The sequence below is a fragment of the Pagrus major genome, chromosome 16 (genome assembly GCF_040436345.1).
Source record: "Pagrus major chromosome 16, Pma_NU_1.0".
NCBI lineage: Eukaryota > Metazoa > Chordata > Actinopteri > Spariformes > Sparidae > Pagrus > Pagrus major.
The window spans coordinates 11,032,774-11,049,522 of NC_133230.1; the positions used below are offsets into that span (position 1 = coordinate 11,032,774).

The 16,749-nt window shown below is 41.6% G+C and overlaps 1 protein-coding gene across 2 annotated transcripts in view; it reads left to right on the forward strand.

Moving 5' to 3' along the window:
* The window catches only part of pou2f2a (POU class 2 homeobox 2a), a 77,583-nt gene extending 73,483 nt beyond the window's left edge, over positions 1-4,100 (forward strand). For both annotated transcript variants that reach the window (XM_073483924.1, XM_073483925.1), the window contains one exon: positions 1,521-4,100. In XM_073483924.1, coding sequence (XP_073340025.1) covers positions 1,521-1,891 — 371 coding nt within the window. In that variant the 3' untranslated portion in view covers positions 1,892-4,100. The remainder of the gene's footprint in view (positions 1-1,520) is intronic.
* Positions 4,101-16,749: the final 12,649 nt, after the last annotated feature.

Here is a 16,749-nt window from a genome sequence, read left to right on the forward strand (position 1 = left end):
CACTCTCTGTTAAGGTGGAGCTCTGACTGATAGACAGGTTGTTCTGCCAGGTCTGCTGCAGATATTTTGTGGAAAAGTACAAGAGTCCTCTCAGTTTTGCAGTGATATTTTTCATTGCAAGATAAAATACTACTCAGAATTAGTTAGGGATATTTTAGTGTTTCACTTGATTGTTCATAATATCACAAAATCGACTTTTTCATACAGGCTGTGCACCTTCCTGTAGATGCGTTTTGAGTCCAAAATGAACTGCTGCCATGCGTCGGTTTAGCGAGCCAGTCTTTAAGGGCGAGTACATTTTTGTGTTGAACAGCACTCGTGTTAGAAAACTGTGCTGAGAGTCTCTCGGACGTGCTGCTTCTCCTCTGCTTTGAGTTTTACACACAAAGCACAGGGACTTCATGCTGCATTCAGGTGCGCCTAACAAATTCGGGGGAAAAAACATTGCTTTGTTGGGCAAAATGCATGACTGCCAACGGGGATTCAGAAATACATACTCAAGGGCCTGAGAGGTTGTTTATAACAGGAGAGCTTTTATTATATTTTCTTATTTTCCTTTGTTAAGATACATGTCATGACCTTCTTGTTCTTTGACTACAGCATTTGTAACTGCATTTGCTAAAATCATGATAATATTTGATTTGTTTATCCATTGGCAGATTTTAACCACAAATATTTGATTTTAATCTAAATATTAATATTTTGTCACACAAGCTCTATCACAAGCTTCCGACCCGATCCGTTGCCTCCTGTAGAATAATGCGCTGGTTGTGTGCACGTGTACTAAATAATCATCTCCGTCTTCGTCCTCTGCTGACCATCGTTTGTCTTTGTAAAATGATTCATTATCTCCTCACGTAAACAGAACATATTCATTTCAAGGGCCAGTTCACTCAAATTACAAAAAGACATATTTTCTTATTTACCTGTAGTGGTATCTATTCATGCAGATAGTTTTGGTTTATCTATTTTTTTTAAGTAGCTCGCAGCATTGAAAAATGAAACTTCAGACATTCAGACTTCAGTAACAGAGCGTCTTTCCAGGATTCATTGTGTCGTTGTTAATCCATCAAACAAACTGACAACAGTTTAGAAAGGAACGAGTTTGTGCTGCAGAGATTCTTCTGATATATATTTGAAAAATGTTCCAGTGTGCTTTGGGTGAACCACATGCCTATTCATCATTTATTCATATACTGTAGATAAGATAATGTGTGTAAACTGTTGGTATCCACTCGCTCATCATCTTTATCTCCACCATCCAGGTTTTAAATGTTTAAACTGTTACTGATGTGTCTGATGTCCTCGCTGTGTACCATCTCCACCCTCTACATCCTCTTTACTGCCATCACATCTACGTTTGTCCTTTCAATCTTTTTCTACTTCGCTTCATCGTTTGTCACTTTTTTCCTCATTTCTTCCTCCATCTTTCTCATTCCCTCTCCACCCTCGTCCTCCTGTCCTTCCTCCATCACTGTCCACACTCTTACCCTTGTCTTCCTCTCTTTCGTCCCTCCCAGCCCTGGCAGCCAGCGGTGGTCAGCTGCCCATCTCAAGCCTTGAGGGGGCAGCGGGTCACATGCTTCTGGGCGGACCCGGGGGTCCCGCTGCTCTCCGCCAGTCCCTCTTCCTCAACCGCCCCACCCTCCTCCCCATGGTGACCGGTTCCATGGCGACAGCCTCCACGCCCGGCATGGGACTGGTAAGCGGCATCAGCAGTGGGTGCGGCCCGAGGCCTCCGTTCTCCCAGTCTCCACCCCCTGGCGCCAGCGACCTCATGAGCCCGACCTCGTGCCACGAGGAGTCGGCGTCTCCTTGCTCAAGCCCCGCCTCGTTCTGTTCCTTCAGTGAAGCCTCACCGCCGCCCCTGGGAGGGGCCATGGCCGAGTGATCCCTGACTGACAGCCAAAGTATCCTATCAGGAGGACGAGGAGGAGGAAGAGGAGGAAGCAGAGCGTTAAAGGAGCTTTAAAAATCTAAATTTACAACCTCGCCTTTCAACCAAAGCCATCTCTCTGTCTGATCCATCTCTGATTTCATCTCTCTCTTTCTCCGCCTCCCCGCTGAAGTCTTCTGAAGCCAAAAATATACACAGATGGATGAGGGGAGGAAGCAAAGAGAGAGGGAGGATGGAGAGGATAGAGAGAACTGCAGAACAGAGGGGGGAATCTGAAACCAAATAATGATCTTTAGCTGGAGAGGTGGCACTGAGGAAACGGACACCATGCTTTTTATCAGCTGGAGAGAACAAATGAACTCTTTGAGGGCAGGGATGAGAAGCGAAACTGTGTGTGAGACATGGGAGGCAAAAAGAAAAGACTTGTTTAACAAGCTCGGAGGGTCATGTGGTTGCAACCAAATTTTAAAAAAAGAGAGGAAAGATGCTAGAAGAGAAACACACTTACAAAGATGAAAACCAAAATCTCCAAATACCAAAAACTGAAAACCAAAAAAGACAAAAAAACAACAAACGGAGAGAAAAGCTTTAGTTCAAAAAGACTTTTGCATTCTGATCAGTCCAGGATCAGTTCAGTACTCCATTCATGACGAACATTTTCCATTTCAGTCAGGATTTCCATTCTTCTCATTTTCAGTTCAAGATTTACAAAACATCTATTTTTCTATGATTTTATATTCACCGCTTTTTAATACGTAAGATTAATTTTTACAGCTGATCCCACTTGCAGAATATCTACCTACCTCTTTACAGCTTTACAGTGTGAACCCACCATCCATCAGAACAGACGGTGTTTGTTTTAATCAGCCTGGGGTGGCAGACGGGTGGGGCTTACCACTATAATTACTATAGCATCAGGTAAGGTGCCAATACATACAGACCTTAGTATAAAAATAACTTTTAACATGTTCTCCTGTGAATGCCTGAGCTTTTTGGTATTCATGAAACACGTCTTTGTGGCTAACCCGCTCGTCTGGCACATAAATTGGATTAAGTCAACTAAACATGTTGGGAAAATCCTGTTCGACCCAGGTAGAAAGTGGTTGTTTAGCTTGAATGTCAACTTTAAAGATCGACACGGATTTTTGGGATCATTTACATCTTAATTTTCCGTTCGAAAAAGAGCATTTCTGTCAGGATTTTCATTTCCATTATCGTCGTCATCGTCATTACCAATATTCTCATTGTTTGTTCGGACTACACAGTGTTTATACTGCCTACAAAGAGGAAACACACCACAGGCAGATGTGGACAGTCTTGGGATTATTTTTTCAGCATTATTTGCCTTCTTTTATTTATTATCGCCGCATACACACCCATCCCATCATCATGTCATCTTCCAGACTGCTCATCCACCACCAGACAGTCACTCTTGGATACCAAAGCATCGCCTCTGGCTGCGTTGTCTCTGGATTCGCCCGGGAGACGAGTGTCCAGACAAAAACCTCAGCAGTGTCAAAGGAAAAAACACACACACACACACACACACTACAAGCATAAGAAAGAGTCCAAACCAAAAAAAAAAAAAGAACAAAAGAAAGAGGTGAAGCACCGGCGTTCCCCTTACTGCCCCCAAACCCCTGCCCTCCATCCCTCCCTCCCATCTGCCCCTCTCCTTTGTCTCCAAAGATCAGATCAAAGGGCCAAAAGAAAAGAGGAGAAGAAGAAGAGGAGGAGAAGGAGAAGCGGTCAGGAGCGGAGGAGCCAAAGGTATGAAAAGCTGCAGGGGGAAAGCATGAAGAAGAGGAAGAGAAGAAGGAGGAAGAGGAGCAGGAGGAGGTGCGCTCAAAGCGGCGGACCAAAAAACCAAAAAGTAACCCAAAACCAAAAGCTACTACTACTGCTACTAGTTATGTATGAGTGACTGAACTGTAACTAAACCAAATACAAACAAAGAGGGGGAGGACGAGGGGAGAGAAGGGGGGAGGAAGGCCCTGTCTGTCTGTTCGTCTTTAGCTGTGATTGCTGTTCTTGTATCGACAGACAGAAATCGTTCCCTCTCACCCTCAGCCAGCGACCTCGGCTTTGTTCTCACTTTCTTTTTCCTGGATGGATAAAATATGGAATAACCTCAACAAACTGACTTTGAGAATATATATATTTTTGTTTTTGCTTTCCATAGTGTGTCTGTTAATGATGTATGGATTTGTCTCATTGCTTTCTACTTATTATGCGGCGGGAAGGAGGGAGGGAGGGAGGGAGGGAGGGGAGGTTGGGTGGGGCGGGTTCGGCGACATGTTGCCTATTTTCATATCTTCTTGTCTCTTCGGTTGTGCTCCGGGTTTTATTTTTAATTTTTCTTCTTCATGGTTGGAAATAGCTGTGAAAATGTAGCTTCCAAGATACAAAAAAAAAAAGTTTTTTAGTTGATCCAGAATGTTGTGAAAAAGCCAAAACTGAAAACCAAAACTTTTTAGACGTTCAACCAAACCAAATAGAACAACCAAACCAATGCACAAGCTGTACGAGTGGCTCAGCTGGTGTGTGTGTGTGTGAGAGAGAGAGAGAGATAGTGTGTGTATGTGTGTGTTTACCTGCATGTATGGGCGTGTGTGTGTTTGTGTGAGCATGTGTCGGTATAACGTTAATTCTCTTGCATACAAACTAAAAAACACAAAACACTGTTTCTGTCACAAAAACATGTCGGACAAAATAATGTCGCTCGATGCTTCGAAAGCAAAACTCTGGCCATTTTCAACCTGGACCTGTTTCCCATCACACGTGTCGTCTCCAACAAGTGCAGCCATCGAAGAAAACTCCAAAAGTGAAACACGAAGCAGCTCCTTCAACGTTCATTCTTTCCTAGTGTTATATTAGTTTATTATATTAGTTTATTAGTCTATTTATGGTCACATGCCTTTCATTATTTATTGTTCCATTGCTTTACATAACAGCAGAGATAGCACTCGGCTGTCATTCATATCTTTTTAGTGGACGTTTCCTGACATAGTGAGGAGTCCATACATGTTGAAAAAGGCAACCAGAGAACACACTGGTGGTTTAATACAACTTCATCAACTCGTATTGTTTCATTACTTAACAGGCAGCCGCTGGTTTCTATTTATTTCAACATGACGAAAAAGACAAGCGTAGCATTCTTTAAATTCAACCCAATCACCGTCACGTTTATTTAGGTTCAGTTTTCTTTTTTATGTTGTGGCAACGCTGTGTTAGTTTTAGGCACAAAAACCACTTGGTTAGGTTTAGGAAAACATCATATTTTGACTTAAGAATTTAAATGGTCTCTGCAAACACGGCTAGAGAAGCCCCGAGGTCTTCAAAACGTCGCCACAAACATGCCTGTAGACGTCCCGACTCTCTCGTGAAAAATATCCATTTTTGTTGCCACAAACAAGGATGAAAATTGTCCCGAGATCTCCTTGAAAGTATCCAGTTGTGTCACGCTTACAAATGTTGAACCACAGTTGGTTTAGTTTGCAGAAACATTAACGACAACATTTTATTCTGCTGATTAGACTTTGAAATTGGTAATCAGTCACCTCAACAAGCTATAGTACATCAGGGTGAGCTTAAGTCGACTCAAATCATTCATTTTCCCTGAATGCATCACCAAGGAGGAGTTTTTAAGGGACAGTATCAACTTTGCCTATAAAAATGTTCACTGTGATCAAGAAAGAAAAGTTTATTTTCATATCGTGCTGATCGTCACCAGGAAGGAAATATCTTAAAACCAGTGGAATACTTTGATTTTTCATTTGATTTAAAGCTAAAACGTGCAGATCTCGATGAATGATGGAGGAAACAGACGAGGCCCAGGTTGAAAACAGAGTTGAGCTTTGATAACAGGCGCTGAAGGCAACCAGTGATAAAGATGATATGGGGAGGGACGCGGGGGGATGCTGACGTCTGAGACAGATTAAAGGCTGTTAACGTCCACTTTTAGAGGGAATGTATCCATTAGTTCTTATAGGTTTTTGTAGGGGGAAAATAATCTATGTTCAACTGCTCTTACTTGTTGCTGATGTATAAAAGGCTGGGACTATTATCCTTTGATGATGACGACCGAAGACGATGACTTGATTTAAGAACCAAAAGCTTTAAAACTCTTTATCTCTCACGGGCTCTTTGTTGGAAAAAATATTTGTATTTATTGTACGAGGGAGGTGTGTGCTTTTTCGGGGATTGGGGGGAAAAACGGTCCGTTTGTATTTATGAACTTCTTTGTCTCTCACCTTGTTTATTTATTGATTCTTTATTTATGTATTTATTGGATTTCTATTTATGTCTTTCTGGATCTTTGTAATAGTTTTTTCAGGGGTTGTTGTGAGGCTTGTATCTGCAGAGAGGGGCGTTCTTGAGATCAAGACAAGAAGAGAAGATGCCAAACGAATGTTTTCAAAGAAAAAACCAAACCTAAAGACTGTTGTGACCTGAGACAGAGAGAGAAAGTAGCAGGGAAACTGTGACGGAGGAAGAGGACGTTTTTTAAATTATGATCATCATGAAAAAGTTGTGTTTCGATTCAAATATCAAGCAGAACCTGGAGTGTGTGCTACTGTTTTATAATCATCAGTCTGAGATTTTTACAACCCAATAATACTGATTTTAAAGAAGCTTTTTAAATATTGAGTTTTCTAAATTATTTAATTTTGTCAGGTTGCACCGGCTCTTTGTTAGCTCACAGTTAGCCTAGTTTGTTTACTAAGTGAGAGGTTTACACAGATTGACAAGTAAAATGTTGACTTAGCAAACTTGAAAATGTGTTATAAATGTATTCAAATGTAAGCTGGTAGATTTTAAATTAGATTTTAAAAAAAGAACACGATATAGCTACCTGCCATTACAAAACGCTAAGCTAATAGCCTACTGACAGACTAAATTACTTGCTACTATTTGTTTGATACATAGTTAAGGCCCCCGTAAACCATTATTTTTGGCAGGTACACAGCTAATAGCTCGTGATGCTAACGGTGACCTCCTGATTAGATGGTGCTACAGATGTTTCCTCACAACCGATGTACTCATCATTTATGGTGCAACCTGACTTGATACATCACTTTAGCGATGAATTTTCGAATAGCTTACTATCCAAGTGGGATACTGAGTGTGGGACACCGTCAATCACTGGACAGTAAACTTATCTGACCCAGCTCAGTTTCACACACTCCAACTGGTCAGTCGTTGCCGCATTTATCAACTTTTGCCGATTATTTCAGTCCTGCTGAGCGAATTTCCTCCGTTCACGTCTCCTCCTCTGCTCTCTAAAAAAGCTTTCTGATCCCCTTGGTCCCGCTTCAGGACGAGGGCTTTAACTCATACCTCTGATACTCTCATGAAAAAACCAAATAGACATTCAAGCTTTAATGACAAAAAAAATAAAAATAAAACAAAAAAGACGTGACTTGTCTGAACTCAGGAGTGAGGGATGTGAAACTGGCCCTAGCAAGTTAGTTTGATGGAGAAGAAACAAAGATTTTCATTAACCAGTTGTTCTTATGGCTTTAACCTACAGAGCACACCAACATGTCCGCTGCCGTTCGCTGTCTGGAGTTCAGCGACGTGCTGAGGATGAGGCTGTGTTTTGTAGAGAGGAAGGTGTGTGTATTCATCACTGCTGTCGGAGGAAAACATCTGAACTCCAGGTTTAGTGTTTGTACTTAAAACATACGTGCTAATTTATGTTTTTATCGTGTTTTTCTCGACCTTTGGGCTGTTTAAAAAAATCCACCGCTCGCACCAAACTCAACTTAAAAAAAATACAAATTTATATTTTTAATAAATTGCGTGTTGTTTTCTCCGACAGCAGCGCAGCTCCGTCTGTATGTGTGCCTGTGTAGTCCGACTCAGCTGTGGTGGACAGAGAATAATACCAAAGTTAAAAACCTCCGCAGCGAGACACTGCACGACAAACACACCACACACACACAAACACACACACACACACACAAACACACACACACTCACTCCATGTGTATATAAACATTCAGGATTCTTGTTAGGGACTGTAACTGCTAAAATAAAAGGTATCCAGCGCCTGTCGTTAATATGAAAACACTGTCGGATAATAAGAGCACTTCAGGCCTTGACAGTTTTTTACTGTAGTTCTTCTGTGGCTGTGAATGTTAATTTTACTACTATGCTCAACTTTCCAAGTCACCGTGACATAAAAAGAAACTCCTGTTTTTGGCCTTGAGAACACAAAATGTAAAAAAAAAACCTAACAACAGAGTGGGAAAAAAAAAATGAGAGAATAACTTCAGTCGATATAGTTTGCCCCGTGTTATTGTTCATTTATTTAGGAGAAATTTAAAAAGTTTTCCTTTCTATTTTTTCTACAATGCAGCTTAAATCCAAAGGTTAAGAGGACAGCAAAGATAGATTTTACTGCTAAAGAAAAAAAAAACCTCAATAGTGAAAACCAAAGAGCTCCACTGTATCTTCACACCTTGCTTTTCTTTTTCTCCGCATTGTACAACGCCCACGTTTTTATGATAAACTCGATACAAAAGTATTCTTTAATATAGCCTAACGACGACGGTGATGATGGTGATGATGAACATGAAAAGATGATCTGCTCTGTAAGCTTTAGTATCTGTTTTCTGGGTCCTTTTTCTGTTTTTGAAGTATGCTTACAATATGCTGTTTTTTGACCTCGAGGCTCTCTCTGTCTGAGTTGATTCTATAACCTGATTCTGTTGGAAACGTTTGGGTTTGAAACTGTTCTCTACTGTCCCTTAACTCATCGCTATCTGTGTGCCTGTTGTTTTGGGGGCCAGGGAAACGGGGACAAAACAAACCTGTAAGTGTTAGGAATAAAGTGCGAATTTAGACCAAAGTCATCTCCTGTGTCTTTGTTGTTCTTTTAATTTGTTTTGTGCCGCTGGTGTATGAACATGAATGTGCAAGTTTAGAGAGTATTTTAAATTAAGTTTGGCAGCTACCAGTTTAAAGTTCATTCTTAAAATATTTCAAAGGGATGCACATATCCTCATATCCTGTAAATGCCTGTAAAGATGGTGAAGAGGTCAGCATAGTTTGTTTTTTTTGCCCAATAAATGGCAGAAAAATGTTCCCACCAGTCGCTAAAATGACCCAGTTGGATCAGTCTTGCTTGGACTCGCCTTGATGTCACACCACCAACGTCCACTCTTCCTGCTCCTGAGAGGACACGCAGCTGATATACTCAACATAATATGATGGGGATTGTAGAAATGGTGATACGGTTCACATGAAACGTAGAAACTTAACATATCCGAGATCTGCAGAAACAAACTACGCCAACATTTTTTTCTGGTGACCAGGTCGAGAGACATCGTCGTCACTTCCTCCTTTGCTCCCGTCATAATTCCTGCAGCCACTAGAGGGCTTTGTCACGTGAACTTAAACATGTCGTTTTGGGGCACTTCCTGAAACAAATTGATGCTGTCAAGCTGCCTTATAACTCCAGTTGATGTGAAAATAGATATATAAATACTATATGTGTGTTTTTCTGAGCACCAGCATCTTTTTTGTGCGTTTTTTTCTGTCCTCGACGATAATATTCACCGTATTTTGTCTCCAATGGATCACGACATGCACCCACATCCTCCTTGCTCTGAGGGTATTTGTTAATTTGGGGTTTCTGTTGCCTCCAAGTGGCCAAAATAATATTTTTATGACCACTTTAAATAAAAACATTCTCAGAGAAAAAAGTGAATACTTGTAATTTTGGCGTGAAAATGAAATTCAGTGTAACATAAGCGAGAAATATGTGTCCTTCAAACACAAAACAGATTCAGAGGTACTCAGTCCGTCTCACATGCAGCCAGCTGGAGGAATCTGAAGGATGAAAGAAAAAAGAAACGATCTTCAGACACACGGCGACTCTGATGAAGACACTGAGGAGGAGACGAGCCTCACAAGCTTAATAATCCCGATCATATAAAAGCTTTTTTATTTACTTTCTTTCCACGAATGCCTGAATACTTTTTCTTTTCAACACCCAGACACTTTTGTATACTGGAAACCAAATAACACAGCACTCGACCCAGTTGGTTCAGTTCTAGACCAAACTGTCTCTCTCAACACTAATATTTCATCTTAACTGCAGAATCAATACTTTCAGGAGATTTGTGGAAACAGTCGAGCTTTGTGAACATATAAACTAATACAGCATGATGGTCTTATTCTTTCCTCTCTGCCTCCTTTAACACAATGAGACAGAATCTTCTTCTGCCTTCTTGTCTCTCACTCTCCCGTCTTTCCTTCCTCACAGTTCTGGTTTTGTGGAGAGTTGCTGACATGGCAGCAGGATTTTTTAGCACACATGCACTTTTCTTTACATTCCTGCAGTTCCACATGTTGAGTCGGTGCCATCAGGGAGGTGAAACCCCTGAATCATTCAGGGGGGCCCGGGGCAGGACGGGAGCCCTGAAACCTGCCAGAGATTATAGATATTTCATGTGCCGGTGCTCTTGTAGGTAGCTCGCAGACCCCCGGCACACACTCACAGGTGTTTTTGTTTTGTTTATGGAGAGAAGATCGAAGTTGTTTTCTTTTTCCAAAGACTGCATCGTTTCTACATGCCGCCTCCTCCTCCTCCTCCTCCTCCTCCTCCTCCTCTTCTCCCTCGTCTTCGTCTTCTTTTTTTCACGAGTTGTTAGCAGCTTTGTAATGTCACACATCAGCCAAACCATAATCCTCACGGCTCCTGCCATCCACAGTAAATCACGCCGGTGCATCCAGCTCCACATACAGAAAGCCTCTGGGTAAAAATCAGAGCTGCTCAGTTCCCTGTCCAGAAAATGACTCGGCGATGAGCTATAGGAACAAATCTCTCGGTAGCATTTGGCGACATAGTGACCAGAAAAACACACAGTTTCATCTGAGAATGATTGTTAACATCCTGGTCAACGTTACTTAGTGGGACTTTGTCCTGGTGGTGTATGAAGCATGTTCTCCCGCCAGCTGCTGCCAGCTGTGGTGAAGATAAAAGCAGATATGAGGCTTCTGTGTGAAACTGATGATGTGTCGCTTTGACACTCAGCCGCCTCCCTCATGAAGTAATGATGCTGCTCGTGGTCCTGGGTGGTTCAGATGTGGGTGGCCTCGCCTCTGTGTGTGTGTGTGTGTGTGTGTGTGTGTGTGTGTGTGTGTGTGTGTGTGTGTGTGTGTGTGTGTGTGTGTGTGTGTGTGTGTGTGTGTGTGTGTGTGTTTTCCAGTCAGTCCCAGTCTCTCTTCTGGGAACCAACATGTTGTAACCCACAGGTCCCTGAGGAGCAGCTTGCAGGAAGAAGAAACTAACTCCGTCCGTCTCGAACGCTCTCAGTCTTTCACTGCGACTGACTGTGAATGAAGCTCTGTGTTTGCACCTTCACACACTCTGCGTGCCAGATGTGAAGAAGCCAAATGTTTGGGGAAACCTAATAGAAATACCAGGTGTGAAGCGGCCGTGAAGTCCACAGCTTCAGTCCGACCGGAGCAGCGAGGACGCAGGGCGGCAGGAATCAACTGGATCTGTTTTATCACTCCCACCTCCCAAAAGATTACACACAAACAGGGGTGGAATGTAACAAAGTACATTTACTCAAGTAGTGTACTTTTTAAGTTACTAGTACTTTACTTGAGTATTGACATGTTCTGATACTCTACACTTCCTCTCTGCTACATTTTGGATGCAAATATTGTACTTTTTACTCCACTACTACACTTAACTTTAGTTACTAGTCACTTTGCAGATTACATGTTGCATCGTGTTTTAATTGATTTATTTTATTGGCAATCAGATTAGAAAAAGGATATAAATATCAGATCTGTTCTGACCCATAAATGTACAGTACAGACATGTAAAAATATGTATGTTACTTTTGACTTTTTTGATACTTAAGTACATTTACTGCCCAAAAAATTGCTTTTGATACTTACATTTAATAGACTTTTACTCAGTTACTATTTGTTTGAGTAACACTAACCAAACAAGGACTCATATTTATCAAGTTCATAATCATCATGTATTTTGAGAGTGATTTGTCTGTCAGTGTGTTTTTTACAAGACAGTAAACCACAAACCACTCAGCCTGTTTTTACTTTGGATACGAGTGGCTGAAGCACAAGTCAATCCAAGTTTAACAAACTTAAAAGACAATAATTCAAATACAAATAACTGGAAAATGATCGAGAGGGTTTGTCTTTGAGTGGAAGGAAAAAACGAAGCAGCTAAACCTTCACTGTGGTGCAAGTTTTCAGTTTTTATTTCAGGTTCTGGGACAGACAATGAGCTCAACTATGAAACTGGTGAACAATCATGAAGGAGTGACATGTTGTCAGAGATAACCGGCTGCTGGACAGCGTGTTCAAGCTCTCATCCACCACTAGATGGAGCCCTTTCACTACAAAAAGATCCTGATGTTAGCAGGGACCCAAACACTTCACCGGGAACATCAACAGGTTCCTCTTGTTCTCTTTCAATGAGCTTGTTTTTTTCATTTGACTCTGAAGAACATCTCGACCGCAGGAAATGAAGAGCTGATCATATGTTTTTGTCTTTTAAATGTGGTCTTAATTTATATTCATTTATATCAAGTTGCTCCAGTCAGACTCACACAGGAAGCACAAAGAGACGCTTATCAGATTGTCCTCACTGTCTCATTCAAAGGGCTGATTTGTGGCTCATCACACACTGAGCGTCAGTGGACATTTAAAACTTAGCGTACAAATTAATAAATATGGACTTTGAATTAAGAAAGTGAGGACACAGAGACGACTGGAGGATTGTTCTTCAGCAGCCGGACTGATGACGCCATCCAGGCTAAACAAGCCGACATGTTCTCCTGTTATAGTGAGAAAAATCAAATCACTCTTCATCTTCACCTGAAGGCCGAGCAGATCAAATCCCTTCAAACATGTTTCTACTAACATCCTAAAAACTTCTGTCGGTCCGATGTCACAAAAATCCTGCAGATCAAACTCTCGAGGATTTCTCTTGAATATTATTTGTCTCACTCACTTGTCAGTTTTGGGTTCAGAGCATCAGAAGTCATTTCATGTTGAACCTCACACTTTCAGCTGAAGGATGAAACACTTTGAAACTTCTGGACGTTGAGAAAAGTTTTCAAAAAGCAGGAGTGGAGAAAGAATCAAGATCCTTTGCTTCAGTAAAAGTACTGATACCACGCTGTAACAGTACTCGATTACAAGTTAAGGTCCTTCATTTACAAGAAGTATTGTGAAAGTATCACGAGCCCAGTGTGAGTGTAGACAGTTACATCCAACCTGTGTATTGTTTAAGCTGAATGTTACCGTTGTAGTTGGTTGACGAGGACTTAATTTCTGGTTAATGAGTAAATTTAATTATGGATTAATCTGCTGATTGCTTGCTTGATCATTTAATTGATGTTTGTTTTGTAAAATGTGAGATTAAAGTCAGAAATTAGGTCACATTACCCAGAGCTCAAAGCAACAGCCCAAGATTTCAGATGTTTTCACAAACGAACCAACGAAGGCCTTGTTCACCCCTTATGGATATTTTTCTAAGCGGATATTTCCCCTCCTCTGTTTTTAAAGAAGTCCTGCCCACATGACCTTTGTTTTACAAAATATCTCTGCACACACAAGATCTTAAAAATGATCACAAAAGCTAAAACTCTTACACCGGGCCAGCAGGTGGTGATAAATCTACTTCACCGATATGTCAGATACAGAAGAAGAACATTCTTTAAAAAACAAAGTAGATAGTAGCTGCTAATTATGAATGTACTTACAGTTATATGATGCATATTTCCTTATCTTTGATTTCACACCTTTCTGGCCGAGGTGCTGCGAGGAAAACGAAAGCGAAAGCTGATTCATCTGGTGGTGGAGTCGCTCCTCAAAGCAACGATGGGCGTCATCGTTTCCACAAACGCTCCGTTCAACGTCTGCACACGGATACACAAGAACCAGAGCTTTTTAAAAAAAATACACTTCAGGAGGCGTTTAAAAGAAACTCAGTTTTTAGTGATCTTGGAGTGATAAACTGATGGAAGAAAGGGTGAGAAAGCAGACAAAGACCGGAAGTGGAAAGTAAAAACATCACACAAGAGGATGAACTTTTAACATAAAACAGGAAATCATGAAAAGACGCTGGCGTGATGTGTCAGGTTAGTGTCAACACTGAAATAAAACAGTTTTATTACTTTAGATTTGAACTTGAGTAAATGTACTTAGTTACATTCCAGGACTGCCGATCAGATCAACCCCAAAGCATGCTGGTCGATCAGAAGAGACTCACTTATTAAAGCGTCACACAAACTCTTCTACCTGCTGTCAGTCTGTTATAATACATGTAAATCAGCTGTTTCCGTGTGAAGCTGTTTCTCTGTTTGCTCCATTTCAGATGTAAATTCTGTCCCAACAGTTAAACTGTCTCCGCTACAAACATGTCACACTGGTTTGACTCTTTTTGAATAAATATGAAAATCACCCAGCAAACAGCTCTCACTAAAGCTTTCATGAGCCGCGGCGGTGGATTTTAATATTTGTTTAGCTGGTGATGTTTATTTAAGGTAACCCTCAAATTGTTGTTGCTTCATCTGATAGGACTCAGACGATTATTGGCGCCTCAGGACTCGTCTGGAGGTCGAGTCATGTGCAGAAGTCGAAGTAAAAGTAAAAGGAAACACAGTACGAGCGAAGTGTACTTAAATATTCAGAGTAAAGGGAAGTGGAACTGCTAAAAATAAAGGCTCCTGTCACTGACAGGTCATGAGATGATTTTTAATTTTAAAAAAAGAAGACAAACAAAGCTCCAGAAATGTTTCGCAGACGACAAAACTCCACCGTGACTTTCCATCAGCATGACGGCGAGTAGATAATGACTGTATTTCCATTTTTGGGTGAACTTTTCCTTTAACAAACACCCTCCACTTCTGATATAAGTGATGTTATAGCAGCTAAGCTAACCTCTGCAGGAGCTGCCTGTAGTTTAAAAGACGCTGATTGGTTGTTCGGCCCAAAATGGTGATCTTGTGAATCTAACTGCCTCCAAAGTTAACTGGAAAATAACTTCAGCTTTGAACCGAATTCAGTGCAGTAAAAAGTGTCATATTTCCTTCTGAAATGCAGAACAGTAAACTGAAATACTCGATTACAGTACTGCTACTTTCCATCCTGGTGATGTTTGATGTAATCAGAGTTGCCAGGATCAATCTGAGCAGACTGGTTTTGGTTAAAGTGTCAGAATTATGTAGATTATCTCTCTCTGTTGATCTAAGAGCCGTCGGATCAGGGTTTCCCCTCCTGACAGACTGTGAGGACGGATATATTTGGTGCTGACGGGCCTCCAGCCCTCCAGTCTCTGCAGAGAGCTCGTGGCTGCGCGCCTAAAATGTAAACACACGAGCCAACACGACACCACATCTGTGTCTGACGTTCGACTGTCTCTGTGATCCAGACACCTCCAGACTCGACGTCCCCTGCTAACCGCTGTGATGCACACAGTCACTCTGTAGCTATAGAAACAAAACTGTGCGCTCGGGGTGTGTGGTAGGTGGCCGGCTGCTTGTGGTTGGCTGGATGGCTGGTTGGTTGGCGCGTTGTCGGGCTGGCTGATCACCGCAGCCCTGGTGTGATGTCTGTTGCCATCACGCTCTAGACTTCAGCCAAAAGGAGCGGGAATCCTGCATATTGCTGAGCCTATAGGCGGCTTCCCGCCCGGGCCAACCCCGCCGGCCCAGCCAAACCTACACAAACACAGTGCCAGCCAATCTCAACCCGACGCAGACAAACTCAGTCTCAATCCAAACCCATCGGAGCGTAACTGTGTGCAGCCAAGCCCGCCACACTCCACCCTGCCCTAAACCCAACATCTGATATTCAATCCTGGAGGCCTCGTTCAGCCAACACTCCCCTGCACAGTGATTTATAACTGCAAACAGTGGAAGAAATCATCCTAATGGTAGGTGGCAGGATCGGCCTGTGGGCGGAGGGAACGTCTTGTAACTGAAAGGTCAAACACTCAATCGTATCGACGAGTGATCTGTCTGTCAGTCTGCTGTCAAAGTGTTTTCACTAGACGTTAAACCACGAGCCACTCAGACGTAGTTACTTTGGATAAGTGGCAAAACCACAAGTGAGAAAGAAACTTAAAAGACAATAAATTAAATACAAATAACTGGAAGTGAAAGAGAGAGTAGACAGAAAATGGAGCAGGCAAACCTAAGTTTTTATTTCAGGTTGTGGGACAGAAAACTTTCTCGTCACGACTCTATTGATACTTTAAAACACACAAATTAAAAACACATCGATTCAGTTGGGCTTTTATGAAGCGTCTGATAATTTTATGGTTTGTATCCTGTTAACTTTTATGTTTTCTTTATCTTTTGTTTTATTGCTCATTTTTATCTTTTATTATTTAAACTCTTCATTTTATTGCAATTGGTGTTCATCAGTCTCCAAACCTGTTTTTGTTCTGTTAGAATACTACAATGTTTTTTCAATCACTTGTAAAGTTTAGATGCTCTAATGCTCAAAAAACATCAGTTTCAAACGCTCTGTTTTATCTCCTGTCTCTTTAAGCCCCTCCTCCTGAATACCAAGCTTCCTTTGATTGGTCAGCTCACACACGCCTGAGTCAGCGCCGCTAACAACAACAGAGCAGCTGTGCTAAATCAATTTGTGTGCCAAACTAGCTGCTGGGCATTAATTACGCAAATGTGTGACATAGTGAGGTAGTGTGATGTCACAAAGTCATTCAAAGGCGTTCAGGAGCAGTGTTTTCTGTGGGAAAGAGGAGCTTCAGTTGGTGCAGACTTTTACCTTTTTATCTTTCAAGGTCTTTTACATGCACAAGAACATATAAAGACTGAAGGAAAGGA